This window comes from Tympanuchus pallidicinctus, unplaced genomic scaffold (genome assembly GCF_026119805.1).
Source record: "Tympanuchus pallidicinctus isolate F22 unplaced genomic scaffold, pur_lepc_1.0 scaffold8, whole genome shotgun sequence".
Lineage (NCBI taxonomy): Eukaryota > Metazoa > Chordata > Aves > Galliformes > Phasianidae > Tympanuchus > Tympanuchus pallidicinctus.
In genome coordinates, this window is record NW_026294802.1 from 38,680,943 (window position 1) to 38,696,443 (window position 15,501).

The 15,501-nt window shown below is 34.2% G+C and overlaps 1 protein-coding gene across 6 annotated transcripts in view; it reads right to left on the reverse strand.

The window, feature by feature from the left end:
- TFEC (transcription factor EC) overlaps nucleotides 1-15,501 on the reverse strand; it is a 63,772-nt gene that overhangs the window by 8,639 nt on the left and 39,632 nt on the right. For 4 of the 6 annotated variants that reach the window (XM_052668467.1, XM_052668466.1, XM_052668465.1 and 1 more), the window contains 2 exons: nucleotides 4,930-5,044; nucleotides 4,025-4,081 (listed from right to left, as the gene is read on the reverse strand). In XM_052668467.1, coding sequence (XP_052524427.1) covers nucleotides 4,025-4,081; nucleotides 4,930-5,044 — 172 coding nt within the window. The remainder of the gene's footprint in view (nucleotides 1-4,024; nucleotides 4,082-4,929; nucleotides 5,045-15,501) is intronic. The other 2 variants (XM_052668470.1, XM_052668468.1) reach the window with 2 other exon arrangements.

Genomic DNA, 15,501 nt, shown 5'->3' on the forward strand with positions numbered 1-15,501 from the left:
AATGGTGAAATATTCACATTTTGTTAGAACTCTTGCTACAGACCATGGTTAACAGCTTTGTTATCTCTTATCTACAGCATTTTAAACCATGGAGAGGACTTATACAGCCATCCCTCTTCATTATGCTCCAGAAACATTTAATACCCAGAACATAACATTTGTTTCCTTTGGTGATGGACAACACAATAATATTTAGAATAAATTTTACAATAACATTCAGAAAATGAAGAAAAACACTATTTGAACAATTAAAAAATTATATTTACTTGAATTTTGCTATGCAAAAAAAAAAAAAAAAAAGACTACGTATTTTATCTTTATTTACTTCCAGTTTAGTTAGAAACATAAAAAGAAGATAAGTTTTTTAGGTCCCTTCCAAATTCAGTCATTCTATGATTCTGTAATTCTGTGATTCTTAGAAGTAGTTCTCCCTCTTTGTGCTCTCAATCTGGTTTCTTGAAATATTGGAATCCAGAATGGAGCGCACAGAAGTCCTGTCACTTTTCTGCTTCCATTTAACTAATGTAGAGAGACTTCTCCCCTGCATTCTCACAAGGTTTTCTCCACATACATATGTAGAAATATCATATTTTTCAGTGGCCCAAAATAACTTTTGGGGGATTTCTGGTACATAATTGTGACACAGAAAGTATATTCAGTGAGGAAATAAAATACCTAGGACATACTGGAGATGTTAAACAAACGTTCTGTAAATGCAGTAAGTCTGTTACAATCTAGATAACATAGTAAGACAATTATGAGGCTGAAATTAACAGATTAGAAACATCATTGGTTCATGTGCTTTAATGCAGATCCTGTTGTACGTGGAATGGCCAGCTACTCAGGACTTCCAGCTCCAGGGTAGCCTAAACTGAATAGCAAATTATAAAAAAAAATAAACTAGAATAGCAAATTATACTTTTTCTATCAGGAAACAAAAAATAAAGAAAAAAAAATGAGGAGGAAGAATGACAGATATTACAAGGAGTATGGCTGTGGTATTTGTGAATGTCCTACTGGTGTGATCTTGCACTTCTATCTGCTCTCTTCACATGGTACTTGGACCCAATAAAGGCTGCACTGAATAGGTAGATTCAATTTCAGCCCACCACTTTTATTTCAGAGCAGTTTCTGATGTTCCCCATTTTTTGGACAACCTTTCCATGAGCTCAAAATGCTAATACCACTACCCTCCACCAGACCAGAAATGACCCAAGCACAAGCAGAATGCTAAATGTTCCTTTACATTTATACATGGAGATGCTCACTTTAAGTTTAATGCCTTAATTTGAATGCCTGCACAAAAATCCTATCCTTAGAACCCAGGACAGCTGAATTAGAAGACTGCAATCAAGAGACGCCTGGTGGGTCTTCCTAGGCTGACTTCAGCCTTCCACAGTAATATTTGTATATCACTTGCAGATTCAGCTCCACCACCTAGTTCACTTTTATTCCTTTCCTTCTCCCAGAACATAGAGATCTTCCTTCTTGCCCGCCCGTGCAAGCCTTTTAGGCTCGTGTGTCACTCAGCTACTTTCTCCCTCACAGACTCCAGTTCAAACCTGCCTGGACATTACGGTTTACCCTCCTGAAATGCTCTTGGCAAAACGTATCAACATTTTTGTCTCCCTAGAAACAGGAATTTTGCTTTACAGATTAAAGCATTTCAATCTTTGTAGTTGAAATTTCCATATTCAGGGGATAGGATTATAGTCCATCTGAATGTACTGTTGTTATTCCTTTCAACCCATTGGCATAAACACGCTGGATCTCTTAGGAGAACACAGTGTATTCAAGCACACAGCAATTGAACAACATGATGTCTTTAGTTACTGTGAGGTTAAAAGAATGTATATTAAACATGCAGTTTTACAGCTTAGGAGTTGCAGTTCAATTCACATTTATAGTGTGGGAAGGTCCTGAAAGAGACACATCAAAAATAGTGAACACTGGCTACTTAAAAAAAAAAAAGAAAAAAAAATTCCAATAGAAGTAGACTCTTTCTTTTTCTTTCTATTTTATTTATTTCCTGCAAATAAATTTCAAATGGTTATGCTAGTGAATCAGAAGGGAAATTCTGAAATTTTGAAATTTTGAAATATTTTTCCTGATTAATTCCTGTCACAATTTCAGTGATATACTGGGTTACAAAAAAAAATCTCAAGCAGCAAATTATACCAAAGCCAAAACAACAATTAAAAAATGAAAGTACGTATACAAGGATGATCAGATAGCAAAAAAACATAAAAGCTTTAATACTTTTGATTGTTAAATAATAAAAAAAAAGTAATGGCTTAAATTGTTGTAATTGCATAAAGAAGGGTTCAATTTCTTAGATCTAAATTCCCTTCACAGTTCCATTGAGAATCTAATATTTCAAAAGGAAAGTTTAAGAACATTTCTCTGAAGTGTGGACATTTATGATGAACATCGGTATAATTCTGATCAAGTTCCAAAAACTGATTTTTCTCACCATCTCTAATGTAACTAAAATAGGTAATGATGCTAATAAATGTGCTACAGGTAACGTGCTAATATGTTCAAGTGTTCATATAGCAGAGCTATCTCCAGAAAGACTTTGAGCTCTGAAATATACACCTGGAGCCTAACTAGAAGCGATGTCACGAGTCTGCTTGCCATGATCCTGGCATACTGTCTTCATCTCACTTTCTAGCACTGAAGGACATTTCACAAACACCTTTATTGCAGAAAGGATGACCTCAGAGCAAAAAAAAAATAAACAAATTGTGGAGGAAATGGTAATACCTGTTATCCCTAATGTGTGCTTGCAACTGTCTTGTTCTTCTGGCAGTTCCAGACAACTCCTAACCACCACCTTTCCTAGGCCAGCCAAAACTCTCTATTCCTACCCAAACAAGACCAGCAGCAGATACTGTGGTAATTCAGAGAAGATGTGCCCGCAACAAACAAAAAAATCTACATGGCTTGTTTGTGATCCACTAAAAATGTGCAGACAGAAACAAGGATGCCTTCTGGAGAATCAAAGTAGTAGGAAGTTGTTGCACTGTTTGCCAGCACAATGTACCAGTGTATGTACACTTTCAGGCACATACAACTAAAGTTGTAAATCTCTCCAATGTCACTGGAATAGCCAGAGAAGAAAGATATAATTAGTGGTGATTACCACTTTATCAAATCACCAATTTAGGTAATTCATGAATTATTTCTGCCAGAAGTATAAAGGAGAACTAGAGAATATTACTGTTTTATTCAACACTCTTCAGAGAGAATGCTTCAGATTTTTGCTTTAGATGACTCTTTAGAGGGAAAAATCACCCAATCTTACAGGCACTTCTCTTTCAGCAATAAGAGTATATTTATCTGTTCTAGGCTTTAAAAAATGTTGTTTAGTTTTTAAGTTTAATATTTAAACACTGAACTATGAAATTCACTGTTTTAAGCTTAAACTATCTCAGAGCAGTCAGAGCACTGTGTCATCCAGTTCTGTTCTGATCTCCTTCTGTAATGTATTTTTTCCATAGCTTTACCTGCTTCACTACACCAGCTAGTTTATAAATTTTTGTTTGTATATTTGATTGATTGAATGATTACTTTTCTCTTCCAATTACCACTTTTCCAATTCCAATTACCAATAGAGAGATGCAGTCTCTCACTTGGATGTTTCAGTAAGTAACAAGTGAGGAGCCTGGATCATTTCTGCTATGTTTTCTTTTTCACTGTCTGCCTATTTTCTTGCCTATTTTGCACCTTAATTCTTAAAGAAATGGAGTAAAATGTATATGCACAGGATATATATACAACAGTACTGTAAAATAACAGAGGATGTTGTATAAAGAAATTCATTAATACCGTATAAGGTATACTGAAAGAAAAATGTAAAAGACAACTCGAGTTTGGGGAAGAAAGCTGTGTAGTTGACTGTTCACAGACTAAGTTAAATTTGACAACCCTGGTAAGATGCAATGAGCAGAGGTATGGTAGCTAATGTACACTGGTTCCCATACACTCTATTTAACAAGATGGAAGATGCACGTATACTTACTGAGATTGTGGTTATCCTTTTTTTGTCTCTCCTTGGCCATTGCTCGCGTATCTGCTTCTGACAGAAAGTAACATTTATTAAACAGCCCTTAAATTGCAAGTCCTGTATCCTGTCACCATTTCAAAATGGCCTCTTTTCACAAAAAGCAGACTTTTAGTCATTTTACTTCATTAATCTTTTTGTTATTAAACAAAATCTTAAGCAAATCTATATTCTACCAGTATTCAATTTTTGAGCTAAGTCTGGCAGGTTACTTAAGATATTCATTAAGGAAGATTTTTTATTTAAGAATATAAAAATGGAGGACTATTTTTCTCCAATTTTCTGTACTTTTACACCAGGATAAAACAGTACACTAATGTGAATATGGATTTGCATATCCCATAATGCAAGAGTTAATAAGATTTCTAAGATAACTCATATTGAACAAGCTCACTGTTTCCTCTGAGTGACACTAATAAACTGTACACAGTTGTTAGCATTCTTTGGATTAACTGAATGTAACGTTCAAAGTTGTTAATCCACTAACATAAATTTACCTTGAATAGCCTTATTGTGAACTTTTAAAAGAACCATTTGTTTTACTCTGGAACAAATTTAATGGATGATAATTTATTTATAGCATTGATCAGGAGCCAACATGTAGAAGAATTCACTATGTTTCCCAAAATAATTAGGTTTATTAGAAGCATGATATTCATAAGAACTATAGAGCAAACATTTCAGAATTGCTAAAGAAAAGAACAGAGAGAAAATATTTCTCCACGGCCGTCGTCCTTGTCCATAAATGAAACTGCACACTGAAAAATTCTCAGGAAATGAACTTCTGAACTTTTTTTCAGCTTTTAAGAGAAACACCATCACTTTTGAAATTGTAAAATGTTAAAATATCAGAGTTCTTTTACCTGTGAGTTCCCTTTTTACTGGTAGATTAGCTGGACAAGAAGCAGTTGTGAGACTCATATTAGCTGGTGCCATTCCCTGGTCACTGTTATATATATCCAAAATGCTGCTAGATAGCTTAAGGAGGAGTTGGAGGAAAGAAAAAGAAAAGGGAGAAAACAAACAAACAAAGCAAAAACAAAAACAACAACAACAAAAAACACTGTTAGAATAAATAAACTTTGAAGAAGTTACGCTCTCTAGAAGGAACTGTATATATGTTTCTATAGGGACACTTATGGAATATTAAACTGCAATGAAAGAGAAGGGTCAAAGTATGCCACTGTTCCCCAAGCAGGTTTCCAAGTTAAACTTGTAGAGGTTTCAGCTGCAGAAAGACAGCAGAGTATGGCCTGCAGTGTCTATTTTTTAATTCTTTTATGCCATAGTTTCCAAGTACAGGGTTAGCACAATGGCATTTAAAACATGAATTAGGTGAAAGGTAAAAATAACCTTGCTGATTTTCAGCTACTTCCAGAAATTCTATGGATTCTAGATAATTATCCAAGTATTACTTTGAATTATTTTACATTTATGAGACAATTTATAAATACATATGTAGGTCACTCCAAAAGTAATGCATCCTATTTATTTCCACAAAAACTACAACGGATACAAAGAGCACAATCACTCTATGTTACAGAGCAAATCCTCAGCTACAAAACATTATTTTTCAAGATAGTAAACATCATTAGCTATGCATTTTTACCAGATATGACCAACAGCACGCTGTACTGTAAAAATCTTCACCAGCAGAAGCAATATACTGTTGCTGTCACCACTGCTGAAACATACAAGCCACCACCTCAATGTTTGGTCTTCAGGAATGAAGACCATTGACAGACTTCTATCTGCTGCCATCTGTCAACCGGCAACAAAATGTAATGGGATACTGGTTGGAAGGTTCAGCCTCCACTGTCGTATCACCAACATCCGCCTCTGATTTCATGGGCCAACATAATAAAATAGAAGGCATTACTTTTGGAGCAGTCTTTGTAGACATTCAGTAATGTACAGTTCAGGCTCTGCTAAGATTCTATGACCATATAACAAATATTTCATGACTGAACATTGCATAATATATCAATGTTTTCCCAAGTCGACATTCAGAAAAAAAAAGAAAAAAAAAAAAAAATAGGAATAGGAATGCAAATCAACCTTTTTTTTTTTCTTTTTTTTTTTCTTTTTTTTTTTTATTTCATAATGCATATACAGGCTATAAAGAACTTTTTACTTTTACTTTTGAGGCCAACATAAGAGGACTCAGAAACTGCTTTTGCATCCAACAGGTCAAGAAGAAAACTAATTTTTACAGATTTAAACATACATCTTGAAGCACCCTAGGATTTTACAGATAGGTCATTGAGATACCAACTAAATTTCTACTGGGAACCATCTTTTATAATATTCTGCTCATTTGCCTTCTTGTACAGACTGTAAGCCTCACCATAAGTTGTTCTCAACTGAGACATTTTCCCAGTGATTTGCTTAGTATGAAATTATCAAGTGGTATTGCTTACAATATTTTTATTAATAATTCTTAAATTGAAAACAAGCTTTATTGTTGTAATAGTAATTCTACTAAATTTTCTGAGAGCATAGTTTGTATTACATTCTCCTATTAGCCCAGAATGGAATGAAACATTCAGAATTCTTTTTGAAAACACTTAAATAACATGCTCATTTTAAAATAAATTGTAGATGTCTTTTACATAAGAGAACTGAGAAATCTTAAGTACCATTAGAAACTGAAACATCGAGTCAGTTTTGAAAATCTGATTAAATATTTGATCTCTCAATGAAAATACTTTTTAAGAGAATGTTTGGAATTCAGATGAGTGTTACTCAAGAACAAGATATGTTTAATATTCAGGATTTGAAAACTAAGTACATTTCTATGTTAAGCACCTTTGTTTAATTCCTGAGAGGAAAACTGACAAGTATTACAGCATGCACTGCAGATTCAACATTAGATTTTCTTTGTTTCAATGGTAGCATAACTATATTACAAAAGTAAACTCATATTTACTCCAGACACATTTAAGGACTTCCTACAGTAATAAACTATTTTTGCTTATTGAAATAATATGAAACAGAAATTTCATATTTAGTAGTAATAGAAAAAAAATGAGAGTCAATGTGAGTCCCACTCTAATTACAGTGGACACTGCATAAAGCTATTATAAGGGTTAAGTTACTATTGTAAATTGGGAAATAGTAACTGCTGAAAACAAAATAATCTCATAAATAATCTAACAAATGAGAAAAAAATATGACATTGTGTTTGTATATGTCATATTTTAAATGGTCTGCACATTCGTGTACACAAGTTCAATAATTTGAGTTTAACTGCTGACAAATTTTCTAAGATTGTCAAAATCAATATTAAAAAACCCAAACTAAACAGTTCAACACAAACTCATGAGAAACATCATTGAGTGTTTCTAATTTATAAATACTGTCATCTTTATGATCTTAGTATAGTTAAATGTCTGTAGTCTATTCACAAAACATGAATTCAAGTGAGAAAGCCCAAATCTAAAAGAAGATGTTATAAACACTTAACTGGCTATAATGAAAAATCACTACCAAGACACCTGAAAGTACAAGTGTGGAGGATTCCAAAGCTCTCTGACAGTTTGGGTGAGTAACCCCAAAGCCAGTGGTACACATTTCAGCTCAATTAGATTACGCAGTTAATGGTCGTAATATCATCTAACTCAGTTGATACTGCCTGTAGTGACACAAATTCAAATGATTCCTTCCATCAGTAGAATTGCTGAAGTATCATCCCATGCAGCCAGGGCTTTGAGCAAATATCTGCCCAAAAATCAATGCCTGGATGTATCACTTCTATTGGGTAGCCAAAGGAATGCAGTATTTCCCCAAATGTTCCACATTATCTTTGTTCCACACAGTCTCCAGCATTTTTCCCTCATTTTTTGACATTTTTTTGTCAGTCATTAGGAAAGCAGATTCATTACTCCATGTGGATATGACAAAAAAGAAACTGAAACCCAAGTCATTCCAAAACTGGAAGAGGATAGATTTAGACTAGATATTAGGAGGAAATTCTTTACTGTAAGGGTGGTGAGGCATTGGGCTAGGTTTGCCAGAGAAGTTTTGGATGCCCCCTCACTGGAAGTGTTCAAAGCCAGGTTGGATGGAGATTTGAACAGCCTGGTCTAGTGGAATGTGTCCTGCACCTGACAGGAGAATGAATGTAGCAATTGTGTTGTGCATCACTTGTTTTATATATACATATGTGTGTGTGTATATGTATATATATGTATGTATATGATGTACATATATGTATATATAAATATACAAAAATTATCATTACTATTTTCTCCACTTCTTTTTCCCTTTTATTAAATAGATTTTATCTCAAAATCTATGAGTTCTACTTCACGTTTCTTCTCTGACTCCTCCATTCCACTGGGAGGTGGGGAGTGTGAGTGAATGACTGTAGTGCTTAGCTACCTACTGGGTTAAACCACAACCTATAAGAACAGTGAGCAAAGAAGAATGAATCTTTCCTGAAATGTATTTACACTGCTGATTATGGGAGAAGTTTAAAGATACAAAGGCAAAAAAACAGCTGAGTAGTACTTTGTTGCAACTTTCTGCCTGATTTTGCCCAGCACTGATATCCATCCTGGAAAATCCTTGCAAATATGACAGAATGTTGAAAAGAAGCTTAAAATGGAAACCAGTCAATTTTGATACAATGTGAAGAAAGTTACATTTTTGTCTAGGAAAGTAGGAAGCTGCTTTAGAAATGTAGACATAAATAAACTTTTTTTGAAATAATTAAAATTAAAATGCATTTTGGGTTATGCTATAGAAATACTATTTTAAAATAGATTTGCCTGTTTGGTTATGCATTAGTGCTCCATGACCAATAATGTCATTTATCTTTCATGATATCATATAAATAGAAAACATTTTTTGTAAATATGAAGCTTTAAATAGCTTAAAAATCTAACTTATAATAGTTAATATATTATAATATTATAATAATATAATAGTTTATATAATATAATAGTTTATAATATATTATAATATTATAATAATTATAATTTATTATATTATTATATAATTAATTATATAATTATATAATTATAATTATATAATATTATAATTATTATAATAATATAATAGTTTAAATAAATATATACACTGACATTGTGTTATAACAAAAAAAGAAAAAAAAAACAACACAATGAAATCTTACTAAAAGTACTAATCATTTGCAATGATATAAGATTTGTGTACAACAGTGATCTTACAATTATATAGCACTGTCAAATCCAACAAATCCCAAAGCACTTAAAATCTGCGCTTAATTACACTGCATCAAAAGCATGTTCTTGTTTCAGTTTAGAGATGTGAAAGCACAGATCTTTGGGTATGAAAATGCAGAAGTCCCAGGAAATAATCTATTTATCCTGCAGGTGTCATGAGTTACATTGGTTCACATCTGTGATGTTCTGAGAAGTCCTGGTAAGTCACATCATTTTCAACCTTTGCATTGACAATACATATATTTGTGTATGTATGACTGAGAATCTAGATGCAAGTGGCTTGTACAGGGTGAGCACACACACATTAAATATAGCAGTATATAATTACGCATTTTCCTGCTTCTAAAATGCAGTCAGCTTTGGACAAAAGATTAAAAACCTTTAACACAGTAAGTGATTCGGTGGGAATAACCAGTGACAATGTGGTACAGGAAGAGAATAATACTGTATCTAATTAAAACTGCAAGGAGAATTAAAGAAAGCAGACTGTAATTAAGGAAGTTAGTATTTGGCAGGGACACTAGGGTTAACGTTCTTCCTTTTGTATAAAGTGTCATGGGATCTTCAGTGCCTGTGTGCACAGACTGGAACACGAGAATTTCCATTCATTGGGCTCAATCCTGAAAGATGCTCAACTTCGAAGTTTAAACCAATTATAAAAGCAAACTTTAGTTGAAGTACCTGAGCAACTGCCTGGCTTGAGTTCAGCAGATCTCACAAAAACCTGAGTCCTGGTGATTGCTGTAAAGGCCTCATTCAGATGAGTTTGTTGCATTTGAAATTTGTGTCCAAACTGCTCTGCAGGCAGAATTGTGTGATAAAGAGTTCACTACCAGATCACTAGCTGGCAGTAGACAGCAGTGATTGCAGTTTGCAATCTCTCATATCTCACAGAATCATAGAATGGCCTGGGTTGAAAAGGACACAATGATTATCTAGTTTCATCCTGGACGCAGTACTGCAGATGGGGCCTCACAAGAGCTGAGTAGAGGTGGACAATCACCTCCCTCTCCCTGCTGGCCACCCCTTTTTTAATGCAGCCCAGAACACCGTTGGCCTTCCAGGCTACAAGCACACACTGCTGGCTCATGTCCAGCTTCTCGTCCACCAGGACCCCCAAGTCCTTCTCCGCAGGGCTGCTCTCAAGGAAATCTTCCCCCAGTTTGTATAAATACCCGGGATTGCCCCATCCCAAGTGCAGCACCCTGCATTTGGCCTTATTGAACCTCATTAGGTTTTCATGGGCCAACTTCTCCAGACTGTCCAGGTCCCTCTGGATGCCTTCCCTTCCTTCCAATGTATTGACAGCACTGCTCAGCTTGGTGTCATCAGCAAACCTGCTGAGGGTGCACTCAATGCCATCATCTGTGTCATTGATGAAGATGATGAAGAGCACCAGTCCCAAGACTGACCCCTGAGAGACACTGCTTATGACCAGCCTTCACCCTGACACAGAACCATTGATCACAAACCCTTTGGCTGCATCCAGCCAGCCAATTCCTAATCCATCCAACAGTCCATAAACCACTGAATAGGCCATATATCTGGTCATTTTGGTTTTCTTTTTTTTTTTCTTTTTTTTTCTTTTTTTTTTCTTTTAAGGAATACTGTTTCCTTATTAAGAGGAATACCATACTATTCCAGATCCTATAGCATGATAGCTATTAATAAATACTGCTTAACTTCAGGAAGAATTAAATCAAATAGCATTTCCATATTTTCTAGAAATGAAATAGAAGGATTCTCTTGTTATCTTATATATATTCATACAATAACATGTATGGATAAGAGTTACGCCTGTTCACTTATAGTCCCTATAGGAACACTATGCCACAATAGTGTTCACTTACATCGTTTTTTATACTATTAAACTATTTGTTCATTTTAGCTAATCTCTGCATGACATATTTGCATTACAGTAATGCAAGTCTGTAAGGATTATGATTTCATCAATTTTGCACAGGTAGAAAATAACAGCTGAACCTTGTTTGAAAGGCAAGTATACTTTTATTAATTTAAAAATTCTGTTGACTGTGGTAATGTTCAGTCTAGACAGAGACCCTGGGCTAGAATGTGTTTCTTGGATGTTGGGTTCAATTACCATAGCATCACATTTCATAAATAAACCATACTCAGTCCTAAAATCAATTATATTTCCTATCTCCAACATTTTGACTTGGAGCGTGTTCCAGAATTTGAATGATTGTGAAGTATTCTTAAAAATCTTTATTTTTATTTCCATTCCTGAATAAATATTATTTCATTTTTATATTCCTTTAACTTATGTAATTCATTTTTTAGCATTCATATTTCAATTGCTTTTGTTTTGCTAAATAGAACTGTTCATACTTCTTCAGCAATACTTGCATGTTGTGATTTGTCCTAACATTTCTCTCTCTACCTTTTCTGCTTTGAATTAGTTTTTCTGAACAGTTTATTTAGCATTCTAAAAGTTTTCAACCCAGTGAATTCTACAGTGGATATTCCCTCCTGTCTTTTGGAAATCTCTTATGATAGATCCTAAGATCATATTTATCTCCTTTTTTTTTCTTTTTTTTTTCATTCTCATCATTTTGATGGCTTAGGGTCATCTTCTAAGCAACTAATGTAACCAGATCTTTCTCTGTCACCTCCAGCTAATGAGCTCTCAGCTTACTGCAGACATTTCTGTTATTAGTATTTAAATGAATGACCTTGCACTATTACATTCCTTCCATTTATACTATTCTGTCATCACAGTCATATAATTCTTCCACTACAATATCCTGACCCTCTGTTGTATTGAAAATGCTTTCTACTTTTGCTACCATGGTAAATTGCATCAGAAAATCTGTGTCTTTTTATTCCTGACTCACTAATAAAAACATAAAATAAACTGAGGCTTGGGACTGATTCTTGGAGCACTTCATTAATATCTTTTAAAAAAATCTTTGTCATCTTTTTAGCCCACCCCTTAATTAGAAATTAATCCTGATCAATTCCTTTCTCTACAATCTGTAGATAATTCACTAATATTCATTCACAGAAAGGGAGCTACTATCAATAAATCCCGGATATGTAAGACTACATAGAAAGAATAATTCCAGTAACAAGCAGTTCTCCATGCATCCAAAAATCATGGAAGTGATGAAGGTACAAATATTTTTGAAGAGCAGATACCTTTCACGTCCTAGTTCCCAAAAATATCTAAGGCCAATGATAACAAGTGCTTTTTCCCCATTGTCATCTAGAATGTCCTGGCAACTTAGAAAAATTAATCATCCAGCCTACTTCCCCCGAGGAGCCTAAGAGCAAGAAGGATGGACTTCCAGTTGGCAAAAGCTCATGTCGTCCAGCTACCATTTCTCTCAGTCCTCCATGATCATGTAAAGGTCAAACAGCACATGTATATGATCAGAAGTGTTAAAACTCCCAGAAGAGGAAGAGATCAGAACCTGACTTCCTCTACCAGAAGTCTTCATTCTGTCTAGGTTAGAGGAGCCCATGGAATATAACTAGCAAGCTGCAGGAGTTGTCCTGGTAGAAGAATCTTCCTTAAGTTACCCTTTTTTTTCATGGTTAGTAACAGCAGGCACACAACACTTTGAGGGCATTCTGCAGTAATAGAAATATGTAATACAATCCACTGTCTGTGTAGTACAGACAGTTCTGAAGATGTTGACTCCAATACACAGGGTTAGATTGCTTGTACTGTATGTACTGACTTGGCAAACTCAAAGAACAGGGAAGCAAAGCACATACTACCTTACTTAAGAAGAAACTGTAGCTGCCTAACCTGAAAGATTGGGTACTATCTCTATAAGAGAATATTTCCTTTGGTGCTTGATAAAAATAGTACTTGCTCATAGTGCATCCACATTTAAGTGTTCACATGTGAAATATTAGTACAATACTTTAATCTTGCCTATCCCTAAATATGTCCCCTTTAAATCATGTTATCGTTGGAACCTAATTGATAGCATCACTTCAAAGAACAGTTTTGTAAAATGAGGCTACTTCTCCTCCTTAGCCATAGAACATATGTTAGTACCCATCTATCTCAGTGTGATCCTTGCTTATTCATTTTAATTAAAAAATCAAAGGAGGGACTTTACAAAGATTTTATACTAATGTCATATGCATTCCAAATGTAGAAATCTAAATTTGGAACCATGTTCACAGTTCATTTTACATACGAAATAAAATCAAATGTGTTCACTATTCCTATTACTGGGATTCTTTCCTACTTAGACATGATACACAAACTCAATTATTTTTCAGTCTTTGGAGTCCATAGATAAACTTCAAAATGTGCACCAAATTTAGCCAGATAGAGAATTGATCAATGAGAGTGTAATACCACATTCACTGCAACTATTTTCTAAATACTGGTATCTGGTATACCATTTCCAATTTCCAATGAGGGGAAAACTGGGTTAATTCTTATATCTTCATTGTATGTTTTACTGAATTGTGACTTTTCTTCTAATTCAAAAGCATTGTAGACAGGATGAATGCTTTTGTGGGTCAATAAAAGTCCTATACTCAGAAGACTGAAATTCAACCTCTGGCTTTGTTTTGCAGTTGCTAGACTGCTTGAAGAAAGGTGAAAGACAGAAACTGTGATATTCTTTTTCTTGCAAAGATGTGTTTATGCTTTAAGATATCAGAAAAGTTGCATATGCTGTTTAGAAACTGGATCAAGAACAGTTAAAGATTTTAGGTCCATTTTTAATTAAAATACAAAACACTTGATGTATTTGAAAATAGATGTTCTTTAGAAATAATTAATATCCAAATTTTCCAGTTTTCTTTGTATTATCTGAAAAGAACAGCAGAAATAAATGTATTCCTTTTCAGACTTGTTTTCCTTAGAACAAATTGTATCTCCTTCTATATTTATCTTTAACATGGTTCATAATTGCACGCTTCTCAACCAGGAACATAATGTTCAGATATACTATATTACATATTATACATTATGTATGAAAACTAGTTCATTTCTTATCTTCAAATAATGATCATCAAGCTGGTTCATTATTCATCACAGAAAAATGAACTCTGTTCATTTTCCCAGTTATAGTACATTCTGCCCTGATCATATACATAGAATTACATTGTCTAGATAAATGTCTGGTCAAATATGACCAAGCAAAAGAATTTGCTGGAGAATCAACCTTTTGCTGTAGAGTTCTGTACTTTCAGTTTTCATCTCTATTTAATTTGATTTATTTTATTTCATCTTATTTTTTTCTTTTTTTCTTGGCTTTTCTGGCTACAAAGCTAACTTAAGAGACATGAACCAAAAGTGAAATGATGTCCTGGTATGTCATAAGCCAGCTGAGAGCTAGAAATAAAAAGCCACCAGGATACTGCCCCACTAATCTCTACAGTCTGAAACTCAAAAATGACAATTTAAATAAGACTGCCAGCTGTTTTACTAAGATTATTTTATTAGTAACACCAGATAATTCACTAATTCCTGGTTCCTTTCAACTTCTTCTATTTCTCTCATTATCCTCTTTAAATACATATGCCAAATCATCTGAAGTGTTCCTCTGAAAACAGTGATTGGCATTAAAATTCTGAAGAAAAATGAGGCTGAGGGACAAGTGAAAATTTGATTTTCTTTTGGGATGTGAATGCCAGCCATTTTCTCTTGAATACAGACACAAGCATCAATATTATCACTACTGCTATCATATATTTATATTTACGTACTCTGTATATCCTCTTACATTTCACATATCACCTAAGCATATGAATACTGTGTAGCAAAGTATTATGTGATCTACTGTGTTTAATAGATTATCTATCATCAAACACACAGGGTTTTATTTTGACTGGAATTCCTCTTTGTAGTGACTGTTTTCAAATATATTCACAATTATAGTGAAAATATAAATGCATATAAAACTATATAAACTACAATAAACAAATGGCCTATATCCCTGCTATAAACTACCATATGCAGGTAGTAAAGACCTTGGTGGATGGAGAAGGTGATACTAAGAACAGTAAGTCTATCTTTCACGAGCATATTTATCAAAAACAGGCTTCAGAAAATCTGTGGTTTTTGTGCATCTGTTTTATCATGCAATAACATAGTGGCCTCTTTTGCTGACCCTGAGTAGACAAATCTTTTATGCAGTTTGTGCCAGTGCCATTCACAGATATTCATGAAGTTCAGCTCAAGAAACAGCCACAGTTTATCTATTACAGACCCCAATTTGTTTAATGTAGCCTTAG